At 36.8% G+C, this 18,071-nt stretch overlaps 6 protein-coding genes across 7 annotated transcripts; 5 read left to right on the top strand and 1 right to left on the bottom strand.

Annotated features, from left to right (window-relative positions):
- Positions 1-1,143: 1,143 nt before the first annotated feature.
- Positions 1,144-2,124, top strand: LOC128019760 (gamma-crystallin M2-like). Its single transcript, XM_052605959.1, has 3 exons — positions 1,144-1,152; positions 1,284-1,526; positions 1,762-2,124. The coding sequence occupies exons 1-3, from the start codon at positions 1,144-1,146 to the stop codon at positions 2,035-2,037; spliced, it is 528 nt and encodes a 175-aa protein (XP_052461919.1). The 3' UTR covers positions 2,038-2,124.
- A 2,481-nt stretch (positions 2,125-4,605) lies between these two features.
- Positions 4,606-5,370, top strand: LOC128019776 (gamma-crystallin S-1-like). Its single transcript, XM_052605981.1, has 3 exons — positions 4,606-4,614; positions 4,731-4,973; positions 5,095-5,370. The coding sequence occupies exons 1-3, from the start codon at positions 4,606-4,608 to the stop codon at positions 5,368-5,370; spliced, it is 528 nt and encodes a 175-aa protein (XP_052461941.1).
- Positions 5,371-6,203: 833 nt separating this feature from the next.
- Positions 6,204-7,076, top strand: LOC128019774 (gamma-crystallin M2-like). Its single transcript, XM_052605979.1, has 3 exons — positions 6,204-6,218; positions 6,341-6,583; positions 6,757-7,076. The coding sequence occupies exons 1-3, from the start codon at positions 6,204-6,206 to the stop codon at positions 7,030-7,032; spliced, it is 534 nt and encodes a 177-aa protein (XP_052461939.1). The 3' UTR covers positions 7,033-7,076.
- Positions 7,077-8,711: 1,635 nt separating this feature from the next.
- On the top strand, positions 8,712-9,568 carry LOC128019777 (gamma-crystallin M2-like). Of its 2 annotated transcripts, none has more exons than XM_052605982.1 (3): positions 8,712-8,720; positions 8,839-9,081; positions 9,181-9,568. In XM_052605982.1, exons 1-3 carry the CDS (start codon positions 8,712-8,714, stop codon positions 9,451-9,453), a joined length of 525 nt encoding a protein of 174 aa, XP_052461942.1. In that variant the 3' UTR covers positions 9,454-9,568. The 2 variants fall into 2 exon arrangements, with proteins under 2 accessions (XP_052461942.1, XP_052461943.1); XM_052605983.1 differs by having other exon boundaries at positions 8,839-9,078.
- Positions 9,569-11,803: 2,235 nt separating this feature from the next.
- Positions 11,804-12,633, top strand: LOC128019773 (gamma-crystallin M1). Its single transcript, XM_052605977.1, has 3 exons — positions 11,804-11,812; positions 11,967-12,218; positions 12,358-12,633. Exons 1-3 carry the CDS (start codon positions 11,804-11,806, stop codon positions 12,631-12,633), a joined length of 537 nt encoding a protein of 178 aa, XP_052461937.1.
- Positions 12,634-16,520: 3,887 nt separating this feature from the next.
- LOC128019770 (gamma-crystallin M2-like) lies at positions 16,521-17,590 on the bottom strand. The gene is made up of 3 exons (XM_052605974.1): positions 17,556-17,590; positions 17,164-17,406; positions 16,521-17,039 (listed from the first exon to the last, which is right to left on the bottom strand). The coding sequence occupies exons 1-3, from the start codon at positions 17,562-17,564 to the stop codon at positions 16,770-16,772; spliced, it is 522 nt and encodes a 173-aa protein (XP_052461934.1). The 5' UTR covers positions 17,565-17,590; the 3' UTR covers positions 16,521-16,769.
- Between the last annotated feature and the right edge of the window lie 481 nt (positions 17,591-18,071).

An 18,071-nucleotide genomic window follows, 5' to 3' on the forward strand; every position in this document is an offset into this window, starting at 1 on the left:
CTATTTTTAGAGGTGATCAGTCTTAGGAAAATGCATTGAATTTTATGAGCTTATAGTCACATACTGTTTTATTATTATTAATTATTTAATTCAGTATTTATTTATTTATTTTTTAGAGAATCCAACTTGTATATTTCAAATGTTAGTCTCATCAGATATATTTGGTAATCGAACACTTGTGAGACATCCTCTCTCACTTTTCCTGTTAGAAGCCAAAATATAGTTGGTTTCCTGTGTTTAGTGTTGCCCCTGGCAGAGGATTAACTACAAGGTAAAGTTATGCTTTTTATACGCGTTTATTATAATTATTTGTAATGTTTTTTTTGCTAATGTTGCTGTTTTAATGGGATTTCTGCTATTGTTCCCGACTACATTTTGAAATAAAGAGTTTCAAATAGAGGCCAAGCGAGTGAAGAGAGATGTTAAAACTTTGCTGTAAGTAGCATTAAAATAAATTTACTGTAGTTTATCAGGATAAATGTGATCATAAATTGTTCATAAGTAAGGACACACTTTCCGAACAAAGTTTTTAAAAAACCTTTTTAGTGGTGAATATATTGGACAGCGACTGAAAACAGCAGCTGTACAACAAGCAAATACATATTGGTTTGTTGAACATAGTTGTCATCATTACACATGTAAAATCCTTTCAAGTGTTTCCTCCATTCCCCTTTAATGATAGTGATTAATATTTTTCATAAGAGTACTTTTTACTGACTTGAAAATTGTCCAGGCATTCAGTGTTAAGTTTACAGTAACCAATTAAGTTCTTGAACTTTTACTTTCTGAACTCTGCAACATGTGGTGTGTTATAGAGAATTTTGGAAGTGTTGACGCATTCCATGTCATAAGCAAAATTCTGTCACATAAAGCATTTCATTAGTGTCTGGATCAAAACAGAAGGAGGGCAGCTGAGGTCAGTAATTTGCCAGCTAGGAATTTTGATTCGATGAATCAGGGGTTTTAAATCTATGGATGGGATTAAAAGGCTGGCACCACCATCGGAGTGCCAAATCCCAGTCATTGAAAGGACAAATAAAGTTTGATCCACTGCGTTGATGGCGGGTTATAAAGCAGACCTCGTGCCCTAGTTGGTTTGACTGTTTCTCATGTTTAGGTTCGTTTTCAGAGGCTCACATCAAAATGAGTAAGGTAAATAAGATGTCTGATAACTTCTTTATTTCTCTGTTTCTTAAGGAAAGTTTAGAGATGACTATAAACAGAACAAATGAACTCTTACATTTGTCTGTATTGCTTTAATCTGTGACATCTCTTGATTTCAGATTGTCTTTTATGAGGAGAGAAACTTCCAAGGTCGCTCCTATGAGTGCGACACAGACTGCCCAGACATGCACCCTCATTTCAGTCGATGCAACTCTATAAAAGTGGAGAGTGGCTGCTGGGTTCTCTATGAAAGACCCAATTACTCTGGTTTCCAGTATGTGCTAACCAGAGGTGAATATCCTGAATACCAGCGCTGGATGGGCTACAATGACACCATTCGCTCATGCCGTACATTTTCCTATGTGAGTAATATGTATGTTAATGGTTTCATACTTTTTGTCGTGAGATCCATTTCGACATCTACATTTATTATTTTATTATTCCATTTTTGTTGTTCACTGTTCTGCCGCACATAAAACTGTTGTTCTCAGTATCCACACTTACATGTTGTGTTGTTGTAAATATTTACACTGTAGACATTCAAGCACTAGGACTTAATTTTTTTTTTTTTAAAAGACCTTTTGAAATGTTTTGCAGCAAAGTGGTGGATCCTACCGTGTCCGGATCTATGATCGGCCAGATTTCCAAGGTCAAATGATGGAATTTAGTGATGACTGCGAGTCCATTCATCAAAATTTCCAATGCCGCAGCGTTCACTCTTGCAATGTTATGGAGGGCTACTGGACCTTCTATGAGAATCCCAGTTATCAAGGCCGTCAGTATTTCCTGCCCCCTGGCGAGTATCGCAAGTTCAGTGACTGGGGTGCTCTTTGTGCCACCATTGGCTCCTTCCGCAGAATCACTGATTTTTAGAGTTCATGTTATGAAAATAATTGTGCCTTTTCTGACATTGACATGTCAATAAAATGCCACAGAATCAAATGCTTGGCAGTGTATGTATTCATGCTGCAGGTTTGTTTATTACCACAGCTGTCCATAATCAAAAATATAGATTTCAGACTGTGTGCCATCTGCGGGGACATGCTTTGATTCCTAAAAGATTAGTATTTCCTCATGTTTGCCCGTGTAAATGATTTAAAAACATACTGTAGTCATATCCATTGGATATCCATATCAATAAAAATGTATAGTCTTCTTTTGCTTGTAAGTCAAGCAAGTTATATACAGTATTGACAGTAGGAAGCCACCATTGGCTTTGGTAGATTGTAACAAAGGTTTTGATCACTACAAATCTAACTTTTCTAATGGCAACCACACAGAACTTTTCATTCTGGTAACATCTTCAGTCACTGACAAAGCCTTGATGTCTGGTGTTAAGCCTTATTTTGATTAAGTAGCCATCTTACACTGGCAGCTTCCTGCAAAAATCTAGAATATTTGCTGCAATACACTTATTTGTGAAATAAATCATGGCAGTGGAACATACATAGATTTCTTGAACAGATTCCCTCATAAACATCCACTAATACCAAAGGCATTTCAAAATTTCAAGGACAAAACCTTTTAGTTTCAGTTAAATGTTCTCATTTAAACTTGTGATGTGTAATGCTAAAATAAATGAAGAAAAATAACACTATTGTTGTGTTGTTTCCCCAGACCTTTCCAGCAGCTTTCAACAGAGCAGCTATTGCTGGACAAACTAATGTTACGGAGGCAATTAAAATGATTATTTAGCATAAAACTGCCCATGTTTGCAATATTCCTGTACAGTTTCTGCTAACATGAGTACACTGTCATTTAAATGACAACACAAACAGTAGTACCATTATTTTCTTGGATATATGTTTATAGTTCCAGCAGCCTTTGGCAACTGAACAGGAAAAACGTTCAAAGCCAATACAAGCATGGGAAAGGTCTGTAAAGATTTGAATATTGTATTAGTCACATATGAATTATTATAGTGCTGCTGTGCTGTTGCTGCATGGTCTATGACTGAATGAATTACATGGGCCGCCAGTACTTTCTGAGAGCAGGGCAAGTACCCTGATTACATGCGTACGATGGGAATTAATGATTTTGTCAGATTCTGTCGCACGATCCCATGACTGAAGCTAATTGTTATCTAAAGTTATCAATGTTCTTGTTTTAATGGAATAAAATGAAACACTCAGCTTTAACTTCCTGTTATTCACCCATTAGCATCATGGGGATTTCAAAATGAGGCTCTATGAGAAAGATTGCCCCAACATCATGGATCGGTTTAACATGTCCAACTTCCCTTCCTGCCACATGATGGATGATCACTGGCTTGTTTATGAGCAGCCCAACTATATGGGCAGGGACTTCTACCTGAGGCCTGGTGAGTACAGGAGGTACAGTGACTGGGGCGGCAGTTCAAGGATGGGCTCCATCAGACGGATCATGGGTCTCTAATGAAAGGAGTCCTCATGAAATATCTGCTGTATGCCCTTTTTCACACACTAAATAAAAAGGTGTCTGTACTCAAGTGTCTTGAGTTTTATTCTTGCACCCTCTACCTGGAGGGGTCACTGCCTGGTGACTGATGACACTTGCTATAGGCTGCCAGACTGCTTGACACTGTTCGGAGAACTGAATAAAACTAGAGAAATTTTCATCATTGAGACAGGTTTTGAGTGTTGTCTCTGCTTGTGCTGTATATTAACGCTCACTCGTTGTAAATAACTAATGATAAACAGATGAAGTGTAGAAAACCTCCTTTATAATATCATAGCTTATGTTTAATACAATGTTCATATAGATAAACATTAAAAAGTATGACTGTTATTACAATGTAAATATGGGGTATACCCTGTTCTAGGTGAAATTGCTGTGGATTAAAGAGTAATCAGTTATATTTATTAAAGTATACAGTATATATTAAAAATAGTCAAAATACAGTTAAACTTATATATATGTATGTCAATGATATCAGAATTTTTCACTGCACAACCACTATATAAGCTTATGGTAAGGATAAAGTAAAAAAAATTAATACAACGCAGTAACATTAAAATGAGATAAACTTTGTTTTAAAAACATGATTTAATTAACAATACATGCATACATTTACATTTAGCATTAATCACTTCTGTGAGTATGCAAATCCCATACAATTGGCTAATGTTAATTCATATATTTAAGTTAATATCACATAATTAGTCTTGCATGGAACGTACAATTTATATTGATATTTGGTATAAATATTAATTATTATCTGTGTGTTTCATCTGTACATTATGATTACAACACTTTTTTATGCTGCATTCAGTTACAATATGGCAGTATTGACAATATTTTTAACAAAAGAATCATAACAATAAACCTTTTTTAAAAAACAAATGGAAATAAAGCATTTTTGTGTGTGTGTGTGTGTAATTATAATATGAAAGACACATACAGTGTCGGCACTTCATGTCTATATATACCAAACACTCACACTCATGGTAGCAGCAGTCAAAAATGGGCAAGGTAAAGCAATACTGTAAGGAAAGTGAGAAAAGTCACACAAAAATATTTTTCACCTTATATTCAAGATATTTACACTGGATTTATTGTGAACTGTATATGTATATGGATTTAAACAGATCATTTTCTATGAAGACAAGAATTTTGCGGGTCATCAGTATGAATGCAGTGGTGATTGTTCAGATATGCTCTGCTATCTTAGCTGCTGTAACTCCATCATGGTGAAGAGTGGATGCTTCATGATCTATGAACAACCACATTACAAAGGCCAGCAATTCTTGCTCCGTAAAGGAGAGTACCCAGACTTTAAAAGCTGGTTGGGCAAAAATGACTGCGTCTGCTCCTGCTGTGAAATTCCCATGGTGATTATGCTATATTAATTATACTATATGCTTGAGTGTCAGGAATGAGTGAAAAATTAGAAGAAAAAGTTTTGTATTAAGATAATAGTTCATTTACATGTTTTGTTCTTCTCTCTATCAGACACAGGGATCTTCTCATGAGGTGAAACTGTTTGAGAGAATGGAGTATGGAGGTCAAATGATGGCTCTTGTGGATGACTGTCCAAATGTCATGGACATGTTCCAAACAAATCACATATTCTCCTGCAAGGTGATCAGCGGAAGCTGGCTCTTCTTTGAACAGTCCAACTATAAAGGCAGGATGTACCTCATAAGGCCTGGAGAATACACAAGATTCACTGAATGGGGAGGCTTGAGTGCCCGTGTGGGTTCCATCAAACGAATAACTGATAACTAGAATTAGCATTCATTCAGTTTGCTCAGCAGATTTTATTTTTTATTTTTATTTTTTATGTAATATACACTGTTGTTAACATACACACCAAACCTAAAATTAATATTAGCTTCTATTCCTTAACATTGGTCTGACATGTTAGACAACACAGGCAATCATGTTGAATAACAACTTAGGGCTTTACGCTTTAAATGCTCTTATATGTTTCCTCAGAAATAAATGTTTATACATTCTGAATCTATAAATGTTTATTATTTTTGATAGAATGTTTTACTTAATATTTGACAGTATCATTTTCATAATGTAACTGTGTTTCTTAGCAGACTAATTAAATACCACTGCTTATAAATCAGCGCATTTTTATTGTTATTATTATTTTTTAATTATTTTATGTTCCACTTTAATGTTAGTTTATTGGTATTTAAGTTACATTATATAAGATGAATCATATAATAATTCTGCAGCTTCATCCAGACTTAAATGGGCCATCAATTTCTCAACTGATTCAGTGCAAGACCTTTTGCTATCGCATTTTTTTTTTTTTTTTTTTTTTTTTTTTTTTTGCTGATTGCAGTCAGACTGAAGCTGCTACTAGCAGGACAGGACAGGGCATTTTGATGAACAAGGAAAAACTGCACCAGGGCCAAGCCAAATATAATCAGATTGTTTCATTGACCCCCTGATTCTATCCCCTATTAGTTTCTCCCTGAGCTAGATTTATTTGAATGACAATACTTTATGCTGTGCAATCACAGAGCAGCTTCTATAAAAGCTTTTATAAAAGACAGTGATAAACTGGATGCCTGTGTTGAGCAGTAGCCCTGCCAGATGCCAACATGACTATCGGAAAGGTAAGATATATCTCTCACTCTCATAGACTAATAGACTTATAGTGGTTTTCAGCTCTATAAAATGAGTTCACATTTTTTCATATTTTGTATAGTAGATTTATGGTACCTTTTATCATTAACAGATAATCTTCTATGAGGACAGGAACTTTCAGGGCCGCTATCATGAGTGCATCAGTGACTGTGCAGACCTGCACCCCTATTTTACCCAATGCAATTCCATCAGGGTAGAGAATGGGTGCTTCATGGTGTATGAGCACCCAAATTATAAGGGACAGCAGTACTTCCTGAGGAAGGGTGAATATTCTGACTGTCAGCATATGATTGGGTTCAGTAGCTGTATGAGATCATGCCGTATGATCCCCATGGTAAGTGATGTATGGGAATGTAAATCAGCAAATAAACATAAAAGAAAAATGCACTAGCTCATCAGTTCTAATAAACAGAATTCTTTTGACTACAGAAACACACTTTGATATTCTTGCCACATCAAATGCTAAATGTGTTGCTTTGTATATCCCAAATCCATGTTTCCTTACAGTATACCGGTAGCTACAGAATGAGACTATATGACAAGGCTGATATGGGAGGTCAGATGCTAGAACTCACAGAAGACTGCCCTAACATCACGGACCGCTTCCATACACCTGACATTCACTCCTGTCACGTGATGGATGGTCACTGGCTTCTATATGAGCAGCCCAACTACAGGGGACGAATGTACTACCTCGGACCAGGTGAATACAGGAAGTACAGCGACTGGGGAGGAACGGCCCCAAGAATTGGGTCCCTCAGAAGAATAACCACTTTCAACTAGGCAACATGAATTGAGTGACAGCATATTCATTAAATAAAATTTCTTAACTGAAACTTTTGCTTAACCTGTTATTATTTTTGTTCGTATGTGAAATTAATAACATAAAAAGTCGAGTTGTTAATCTATAACTAATTACTGTACATTTAATTGACCTATCAGTGATTTTTTTTTTTGTTGTTGTTGTTGCAAATCTGGTTACCAGACTGGAAAACATTAATTCAAAAATTTGGTAAAGCAAAACTGAAAACTCTCACACTGTTTATGCTTTTGACCGAACAATGTGGGGCTCAATCTGGATTAACTGTCCTCATTGTAGTTTAATCTATCATTACCTTGACTGTCAGAAAACAAAAGCACCATTGCTATTTAAAGGCACATTGACCTCAGATAAATTAGAGTATGCTTTTAGTCCACATGAATGTTTTAGTGCTAATAAAACAAATTACAAGAAAAGTGAAAATACAGAAGTATAGCTTGATGGACGTGCAGCTTTCTCCGCATGGGAGGCGGACACACTAACAAGGAGGCAGAGATATTATAAGCAGTTTTACTCACCGCATGCGGTTCCAACACACTATCGTGACCCTTTTTCGTTGGGACTGCATTATCCTTAAGAAATAAACGATGTGCAAATCCAGCGTCAAACTGGACATTGTTTGTAAAACAAGCATCTTCGAAATGCAGGGAACAAACAAAAACACTTGCACAACTCCGTTGATGCTCTGTAAAAATAAACTCCATCCACTGGTCCCTTAATGCTGTTTCTCTTTTGGTAATCTGTGTAGGGTTGTCTTGCCCTGGCAACCAAAAACACACTCCTTTTGTGACATTTCGCGACGCTCTCGCTCTGATCAGTGAAGTCTGTTGTGCTCTCAGTGCTGTGCTATACGGGAGCGTGCGCTCTTTATTTCTGGAACAAAAATACTCCTTCAAACGTACAACTTAATTTTTGAAACTTTGTCCATGTTTAGCATGGGAATCCAACTCTTTAACAGTGTAAAAAACTCAGTATGCATGAAATAGCATTTCACCCCCCCTTTAATGATTAATATTGCCTGACTAAAAGCTGAAACAAATTAGAAGTTTTACAAACAAATATCCGAAGATTGTTTTTTTAGAGCACATAGTACATAAAAATGTTGCATTTGAATATCAGAGATAATGTTCACATAACATCTCCAAAACACAGCTGAGATAACTCTGAATTGATTAATATTATTTTTCTCTACAATGGTGTCAAAGAAACCATAATATAAGTATCTCTTTGTAATGTCTCCTGATGGAATTTATTTATTGATTTTTTTTTTTCACATGAGAGAATTCAGTATGTCAGTGCAGTTGACAATGCTGCTGAAAATGGAAACTCAGTAACTGCTCCCTCTGTTGAACAAGTTCTTTAATGCAAAAGGGATGTTCCATTTTGGTCTGTGTGCATTGTGCTGCTGTGAATGTGTGGGTGCCGTACCAGTCCTTTCCCAGGACCATGCAAGAGAAAACACCAAACATGTAATTATATACTCTTTTTCAAGTAAAATCCATATTTTTGAACCCAATATTGTGCTCTAACAAAAAGGTAAACATGTGACATATTCCTGAATTCATTTGAATAACAATACATTATTTGTGAAGAGGCAGTATAAAAAGCTCGGGAAGCATATGGAATCTCTCCAACCGAGACCATGGGCAAGGTAGGATTTTTTACATTGAATTGCACCTCCCCTATGTATGTTAGGCTTTGGCGTAGATGGATTACTCTCCTAATCGCTGCACTAAAAAAAAAAGTGTTCATTTTCTTGGCTTTTTCAGATAGTTTTTTACGAGGACAAACATTTTCAAGGTCGTAGTCATGAGTGCAGCAATGACTGCACAGACCTGCACAATTACTTCAGTCGCTGCAACTCCATCAGAGTAGAGAGTGGCTGTTTTATGATCTATGAACGTCCAAATTATATGGGCCACCAGTATTTTATGAAACGAGGCGAGTATTCTGACCATCAGAGATGGATGGGCTTCAGTAGCTCTATTCGATCCTGTCACCTGATTCCAGTGGTGAGCTTCACTGAATGTGCTGTTTTGTGGAGATACTTATATTACGGTTTCTTTGACACCAGTGTACTGAATCATTCATTTGCGTCTTGACATCAACAGTACAGTGGACCATACAGACTGAGGATCTATGAGAAGGCTGACTATGGAGGTCACATGATGGAATTCACAGATGATTGTCCCTGTGTGTCTGATCGTTTCCACCATCGACATGTGTACTCCTGTAACGTGATGAATGGCTACTGGATCTTCTATGAATATCCCAACTACAGAGGGAGACAGTACTTCCTGAAATCTGGGGATTACAGGAGATACAGAGACTGGTCTGCTTCCTGTGCCATTGTGGGCTCCTTCAGACGAGTCACTGATTATTAGCCATTCTACTTGCACATATTTATATAAACTGTTCATTTTCTGTTTATAAGCATAAGTGTTTATAAACATTTAGATTGTTCACTTCTTGTACATCAAACAAACAAGCCAACAGACAACACAAGCCAACAGATAAGAATAAAATGATATTTGTAATAAAGTACTCAGATTTGACTGAATTCTCAGCACTAAATCAGTCTCTCATAACGAAATGAATTGGCTTTTATTCACCATCTCACTTTTACACATTAACAAATCTTACAATGACTAAACAAAAACAATAATTACAATACAAAACGGATTTATGGCAGTAAATAGTGGTAGAAAAACACAGAAATTCTATAGGAATATATTCACCTGGATTTTTCCACAAACTGCTCATAAAAACCTGATCTTAAGCCACTATCTAAATTATATCTATATCTATATCTATATCTTTATCTATATCTATATCTATATCTATACCTATACCTATACCTATATCTATATCTATATCTTTATCTATATCTATACCTATATATATATATCTATATCTATCTATCTATTTTACATTTACATTTAATCATTTAGCAGACGCTTTTATCCCAAGCGACTTACAAATGAGAACAGTAAAGCAATCAGATCAACAAGAGAACAACAACAGTATACAAGTGCCATGACAAGTCTCAGTTATAATGCCATAATATATATATATATATATATATATATATATATATATATATATATATATATATATATATATATATATATATATATATACATAGAAGTTGAATTAGAATTTTAAAAAAAATGTAATTTGTACCAAAGGGGGGATTTTGCCCCACAGTTGGGGTAACATGTCTCACGCTGACAAAGCAATTTGCTTTATACATTTACAGCAAAATCAGAGTACAGGCAGTATCATCTCAAAATAAAAAATAATATAATAAATAATTATGAATTACAAAATTATAGTAGCCTATTTGAAAAATGTGTTTAGCTGATGCTAACTGTATAGTACAAAATGGTACAAATATTTTTATTCAACTAACTTGTTACAATAGATCTGATGTTCAGAAAAGAGTAATTACAGTGATTAAGCCCCCCTGGGGGCATTTTACCCCGTTTTATGTCATTTTGAAATACAATTATATTTTTCTTAAATAACAAGTACTTCCTATTTATGTTAAATGTTGCACTGGAAAATTTTGTTCCCTCCAAAAATGCACATTACAAGCAGGATTGCTCCTGCATGGGGGTAATTCAATTTACCAGGTAGGTAACCATTAAATTAAGCATGCAAAATAAATAAATAAATAAATTCATATTAATACATTTTATCAAAATAATAAATATTATTCTCAAACAACTGAACAAAATTAAACAATTAAGGTTTTTAATTTTTGAAATGGTATGATCTATACCTCTTACAGTATATATACAACATTGTGTTTCTTTGACCTGTAGTCAAGTACATGTCATAGTGCAAGTATTTGACATATTATTTAAAATATAATCTCATCTTGTTATTTTCATACTTCATCTGTTTATATAATATAATCATATATAATCATCATCACAGTGCACTTGAATCATGACATTTACTTGACTACAGGTGAAAGAAACACAATGTTGCATATAAGAGGTATAGATAATACCATTTCAAACATCTAAAAACATAATAGATAAATATCGTTTTTCAGTTGTTCAAGAATAATATTTATTATTTTGATAAAATTTATCATTTTAATAGGATTTTTGGTTATCTACCTGGTAAACTGAATGACTCCCTGCAGTATCAATCCTACTTGTAATGTGCATGTTTGGAGAACACTAAATTGTCCAGTGCAACATTTAAATATGTCAAAATGAATAATGTTTGGCACATTTAATGAAAAATAGCACATGCATAATTTTAAGAAATTGTAGATGCAAAGATAATGAAATATGGTAATTTAAACATTTCTGATAATTATTTCATCTTATTCTATCTCTTATTAAATCAGTAGCTAGAGTCAAATGCACTGAATGTTAAACGTTCATGTGAGACATGTTATACTTTTGCATCCAGAACATTTATGTCACTCGTGATATTGAGAGAACATTCGCTTTGGATGTGACTAAAGTTTTGCCTATACTGTAAAAGTCAATGCACAAACAGCTGTCAGAGATGTATGGTTAAAAACTATTGTTTCAGTTTACTGGACCATTTCAGCAGAAGTCATACTGCTTGATCATCAGCTTTTGGCATTTGAATAACAACAAAATGTAGGTCACTGGTTTTTGTATAAAAACCACCAACACCAACACAAGGCTATCAAAGTACAGCTGGTACGGTGAGCTGAAGCACTGAGACAAACAACACACTACCACCATGGGCAAGGTAATAGTGTTTAAAATAAGTATGTTTAATATTTCATAGAAAGCTTTAGGTTAATATTGCATCCAGTTTTTATTTGCATAACTCTTTTGCAGTTCAGATCTAAAAGGCAAGTAATTTACTGAAAAATGAGCTGAATGTTTAAACCCATCAACAGATCATCTTCTATGAGGACAGGAACTTCCAGGGGCGCAGCTATGATTGCATGAGCGACTGCTCTGATATATCCTCATACCTGAGCCGTGTTGGTTCCATCAGGGTGGAAAGCGGTTGTTTCATGGTCTATGAGCGCAACAGCTTCATGGGGAACCAGTTCTTTCTGAGGAGGGGCGAGTACCATGACATGCAGCGCATGATGAGCATGGGCATGATGTTTGACACTATCAGATCCTGCCGCATGATTCCTTCAGTACGAGTCTCACTTTGTTTACAGTGTTGTGTCGATTTACTTGCTCTTCTATTTTTTATTATATTATACATTACTCTGCATCCATTGCTGGGAAACAGCTAATGGAGACAATTCTAATCAATCATGCTTTATTTTACAGTATAGGGGATCCTACAGAATGAGGATCTACGAGAGGGACAACTTTGGAGGACAGATGTATGAGCTGATGGATGACTGTGACAACATCATGGAACGTTTCCGTATGTCTGACTGCCAGTCCTGCCATGTGATGGACGGTCACTGGCTCATGTTTGAGCAGCCCCACTACAGAGGCAGGATGGTCTACTTCAGACCTGGAGAGTACAGGAGCTTCAGAGATATGGGATACAGCAACATGAGATTCATGAGCATGAGGCGTATCACTGATATGTGTTAAACTGCTACAATATACAGTTGAAGGAAATAAAGTGTTATTTTCAGAACTAGCTGTATTGTCTATTGTTTTATTGGATTGAATGGCTGAATGGCTAACTTTTTAAAATGGTGATATCAAAATAATATAATATATATGACTTTTAAATAATCTATCTATCTATCTATCTATCTATCTATCTATCTATCTATCTATCTATCTATCTATCTATATATATATATATATATATATATATATATATATATATATAGATAGATAGATAGATAGACAGATAGATAGTGATGTAGACTGACTCGGTTGAGAATTCGAATCGATTTGCAGAGAGGTTTATTACAGATCTCGTCACACACTAGGATAAGGCAAATAATCTTGGTCAAAATACATACAAGGGTCGATATAACAGCAGGAAGTCTGTTCAGCAAACAAATCCAAATCCAAAAAGCAAGGTCAAGAACAGGCCAAGGGAACAAGGGCGGTTGATATCCTAAAACACACTTGAAGGGGGTGAGTCCTGTAGATGAGTGAGTGAGCGAGTTTCTTGCATATTCTGCCCAGGGTAGGAATTAATTCCAACGTTCTTGTTCTTGACTACAGTAGGATCTAAGATACTGCCCAAGTTCTTGGTTTACTTGCTCCACCTGTTCATTAGCTTGAGGATGATAACCCAATGTTAAGCTTACATTAATATCTAATTCTTTGCAAAAAGCTTGCAACACTCGAGACGTGAATTGTGATTCTCTGTCGGAAACGATATCCTCTGGTATGCCATAGACTCGAAAAACATGTTGAAATAAAGCTTGTGCCATCTCCATAGCTGTGGGTAATCCTTTTAGTTGGACCAGACGACAGGCCTTTGAAAATCTGTCAACAATTACCAGTATAGCCGTTAGAGTTGGGTAGATCAGTGACGAAATCCACCGCCAGGTGGTACTGTAAATTATATCCCAACGGATAGGTGCCACGATGACTGATGGAGGTAGAATTGGTCCCTGGCAGCAAGAAGTTTCTTTTGGCTCATATCTTCGTGACAACGTGTCGGCTTTACCATTCTTACTTCCAGGGCGATACATGACTGTAAATTGAAATCTGGTGAAGAATAATGACCACCGAGCCTGTCTAAGGTTCAAACGTTTAGCACTCTTGATATACTCCAAATTTTTGTGATCTGTAATCACCAGAAATGAATGACTTGCTCCCTTCCAACCAGTGTCTCCACTCTGACAGCGCTTCCTTGATGGAAAAGTAATTCCTTGTTTCCTACATCATAGTTTCTCTCCGCTGTGGTTAGTTTTCTGGAAAAGAAATCACATGGGAAAAAATTTACCAGGGTTTCCTTTTTTTCTGAGATAAAACTGCTCCGATGCCGACGTCAGAAGCGTCTACTTCCACTATGAATGGTAGGTCAAGGTTTGGGTGTTTCAGAATTGGAGCAGTGTTAAAAGCGGTGTCCATGGTAGTTTCCTTGGTTTTCCTTTAAGCATCCACTCCATGATGACTGATCTTGTTGCCTAGAAAAGTGGTATTCGAGACATGAAATTCAAATTTTTCTGCCTTAACATATAACTGATTTGCCAGCAATCGAGAGAGAACATCTTTCACATCTTGGATATGCTGTTCACGTTTTTTTTGAATATATTAGAATGTCATCAATGTAGGCGATAACGTGGTTGTTTAGAATGTCCCGAAAGATCTCATTGATAAATTACTGAAATACTGACGGTGAATTGGATAGGCCATAAGGCATCACCGAGTATTCATAGTGCCCCCTGGTGGTGATAAATGCTGTCTTCCATTCATCACCTTCTCTGATCCTGATTAAATAATAGGCACTTTGTAAATCAAGCTTGGTAAAAATTGTGGCTTCACGTGATTGTTCTAAGGCTGAGGGAACTAATGGGAGTGGGTACCTGTTCTTGATAGTGACTGAGTTGAGATAGGCCTCCATCCTTCTTTTCCACAAAGAAAAATCCAGATGCTGCTGGTGATGTGCATGGGCGGATAAAAGCCAGACTCCAGAGCCTCTTCAATGTACTGTTCCATGGCGTGCGTTTCAGGAATAGTTAGTGGGTATACTTTGCTTCTGGGAGGTGCAGTGTTGGGTAATAAGTCTATAGCACAGTCCCAAGGGTGGTGCGGAGGTACTATAGCAGCTTTAGCTTTGCTGAAGTCTTCCAGGCATTTAATGTACTCTGTGGGAATATGAACTGGTTTGCTACTTTCTGGACTTTCAATACTTGTTAGACATGGCAGTTGTGTATGACCTTGTAGGCAACGATCGTGACAATGCGGAGACCATTTGGTAAGTTCCCTGGAACCCCAAGAAATCTGTGGGTTGTGGATGGTTAGCAAGGGATTTTCTAGTATTACTGGATGCTGGGGTGTAGTCATAAAATGAAGGTGTTGTTGCAACCGAGGCCTAATTATGTCCCTAAGGTCGCTTCTAATCCCTTTCGTTTTCAGTAAGTGGTCTTGGAGGCTTTACCCCTGCTGATGCAGGGTCAGGAGATCTAAGTCTTTGCCCTGTCAGAGCTTTAAAGACTTATGTTGATCGAACAGTCCCATGGCGTGAGTCTGACCAGCTGTTTGTCTGTTTTGGACATAAGAATAAAGGCCATGCTGTTACAAAACAACGCATGTCCCATTGGCTGGTGGAAGCAATATCTTTAGCCTATGAGGCGCGCGGACTCGCTTCCCCCTTAGGAATTAGAGCTCATTCCAGTGGCTTCTTCAAGAGCTTTTCTCAGTGGATCCTCTATGGATGATATCTGTGCTGCGGCAGGATGGTCCTCTTCGAGCACTTTCATCAAGTCCTACAGTATGGATGTGAGGATGGCTCCTGGCTCCCGGGTTCTCTCCACTTGAGCAGATGCTTCTTTGGATCCCAGCTATCAGGTACGTCAGGCGTTATGGTATAGCGTTCCCATACTGGTGACGTCACCGCAGCATCGAAGTGACTTATGAAATGGAACATCTCGGTTATGTATGTAACCATGGTTCCCTGAATAGGGAACGAGATGCTGCGGTCCTGGCCGTTCCATACCATGATAGCATTCTTCTTCTTCAGTTCATGATATCTGAGCAAAATAGCGCGTGGCACCCAGGTGTATGATGTGTGCGCATGCGTAAGGGTAGTGCCAAGCGCTATTTGGCCAATAAGATTGGCAGGATGGTATAGGACTTCAGACATTCGTCACACCAAGGGGAGTTCCCATACTGGGGACGTCACCGCAGCATCTCGTTCCCTATTCAGGGAACCACGGTTACATACGTAACCGAGATGTTTTATTGGATTTCTTAATTAATTTTTTGTTTTTATAATATATATATATAAAATAAATATATATATTGGCTCCAGGCTACAAAATCACTTTTCCCTCGGCCCAAGTACCGCAAAGAATGACGGCCCTGAAGTGGCCCAGAACTGGATCAAAGACTAGGGCCACAGATGCAATACTTTAATATATAACCAATTTAACTCTGTGGTTGTAGTACAGGAGGTGATCTTGTGTTCACATAATTTTCATTGATAAGAACTGAGTTGGGTTTAAAGTTTAAATGTTGTTTTAGGAGGATAGAAGTCACTAGAATGATGTGTACTTATAAAGTGTGTTGAACAGGTGTAGGCCTTTGGTAAGAAACTCAAATATTTGGTGAAAAAGATAAAACATCTAACAAAGAATGCATGACTGCATTGATGCTGTCAGTGAAACTAAAATACCCCTTCAGACTTCTACTAAGTTATTGTATCCATTTATCTAAAGCCTTTATGTTCCCCTGTATCTTGTCTTTGTGTCCCATGTTTTGTGGTAGAGCAGTTGCTTTGGATGTGTTGCTGTAGAGATTGCTATAAATAATACAGCAATTTGATTTGTAAGCTCAGCTTTATTTGATAATGAATGAGAAACGAGAACAGGCTGATTTAACTAGTCAACACACCCATATACCCCCATGTAAAGTTTATTTATTATTTTAATGTGTAAACAAAAATTATTTGCAGTTATCAGCTATAGGCAGAATAAAAGTACATTCTGAAAAAACATAACAAAAGTGGTACAATTATTTTCCAATAGTAATGTCAGAAAAGATAAGGTTAATTGCATGGTTTCTTTCATGCCAGATCTAATTCTTGCCTTTCAGTTTTAGAAGGTAATACGTCTGATAGAACCAACTCTTGAGCTCATGGCACCCCAGTCGCTATACCTCCTGTATTCGCCAGGTCTCAGGAGGTATTGTCTGCCTCTGTAATTAGGGTGCTCATAGAAAATCCAGTATCCATCTTGAACATTGCAAGAATGGATATCATTGTAATGGAATCGATCATAAAGGGATGGACAGTCATCAGTAAACTCCATCATCTGACCACCGAAGTCCGAACGTTCATAAATTGTCATTTTGTAGGATCCCTGATGCTACGGATTGAAAATACACTTATTTAAACATCACAGTAAAGTGTAATGCAAAAAAAAAAAAAGAATACTAATAAAACTAATAATAATTAAATAAATTTGGAATAAGTAAAAGGGGAGGCCTCACTTGGGGTATCATTCGACAGGATCTGACACAATCATTGAAACCCATCCACCGTTGGTAGTCAGCATATTCACCTTGGCGCAGAAAGTACTGGTAACCCATAAAGTGTGGCCGCTCATATACTATCCAGTTTCCACTTTCAACCTGAATAGAGTTACAGCGACTGAAATGAGAGTGCAGGTCAGCACAGTCACTAGTGCACTCATAGGAGCGGCCCTGAAAGTTCTTGTCTTCATAGAAGATGATCTGTAACAGAGTTTTTTAGTTGTTTTATTTTTAATGAATGTTATGCATTCACACTCAAATAACCCCACTCCCCTTCCAGACATTTTGCAGATATCCCTGTTTATTAAACTTACAAATATTAAATGAGAAAAAGATTCGACAAGGCTCACCTTTCCCATTGTGTTGAATCAGTGTTTTCCTATGCTGAGAAAGGGCTACTGGGATCCTTTTATATACTTTAGGAAAAGAGGCATTGTCAGTAACATCAATTAACTTCAGATGTCAGCATTTTGCTTTGAAAGAGTGGTCAGCTGCTGAACAAAAATAGGAATCTGCATCATTTGGCAGTAGACCAAATTATTTTTTTTGTTATCTTGTGAATGGTAACAGTGCTGCTTATTAACTCATTGTGTTCATGAAAGTTTGAATTATGATTTTATTGTATTAGGCAGGATAAATACCAATATAAGTGTAAATATAAATTTCCTCCAAGCTCTTCAAAGGCAAGCTACTTGACTTGTTATGGCATTGACATCAAGTTGTGGATGTTTTAGGTGACTTTAGATGATGTAACAGACCAATTGATGCTGAAATGTGCCTGATGCTCACAAATTTCATGCCACCCATTCCTTTGATGTGTCAAGGCACGGACTACTCAAGACCTCTGAATGTGTCCTGTGGTATCT

The sequence above is a fragment of the Carassius gibelio genome, chromosome A9, assembly GCF_023724105.1.
Source record: "Carassius gibelio isolate Cgi1373 ecotype wild population from Czech Republic chromosome A9, carGib1.2-hapl.c, whole genome shotgun sequence".
Taxonomy (NCBI): domain Eukaryota; kingdom Metazoa; phylum Chordata; class Actinopteri; order Cypriniformes; family Cyprinidae; genus Carassius; species Carassius gibelio.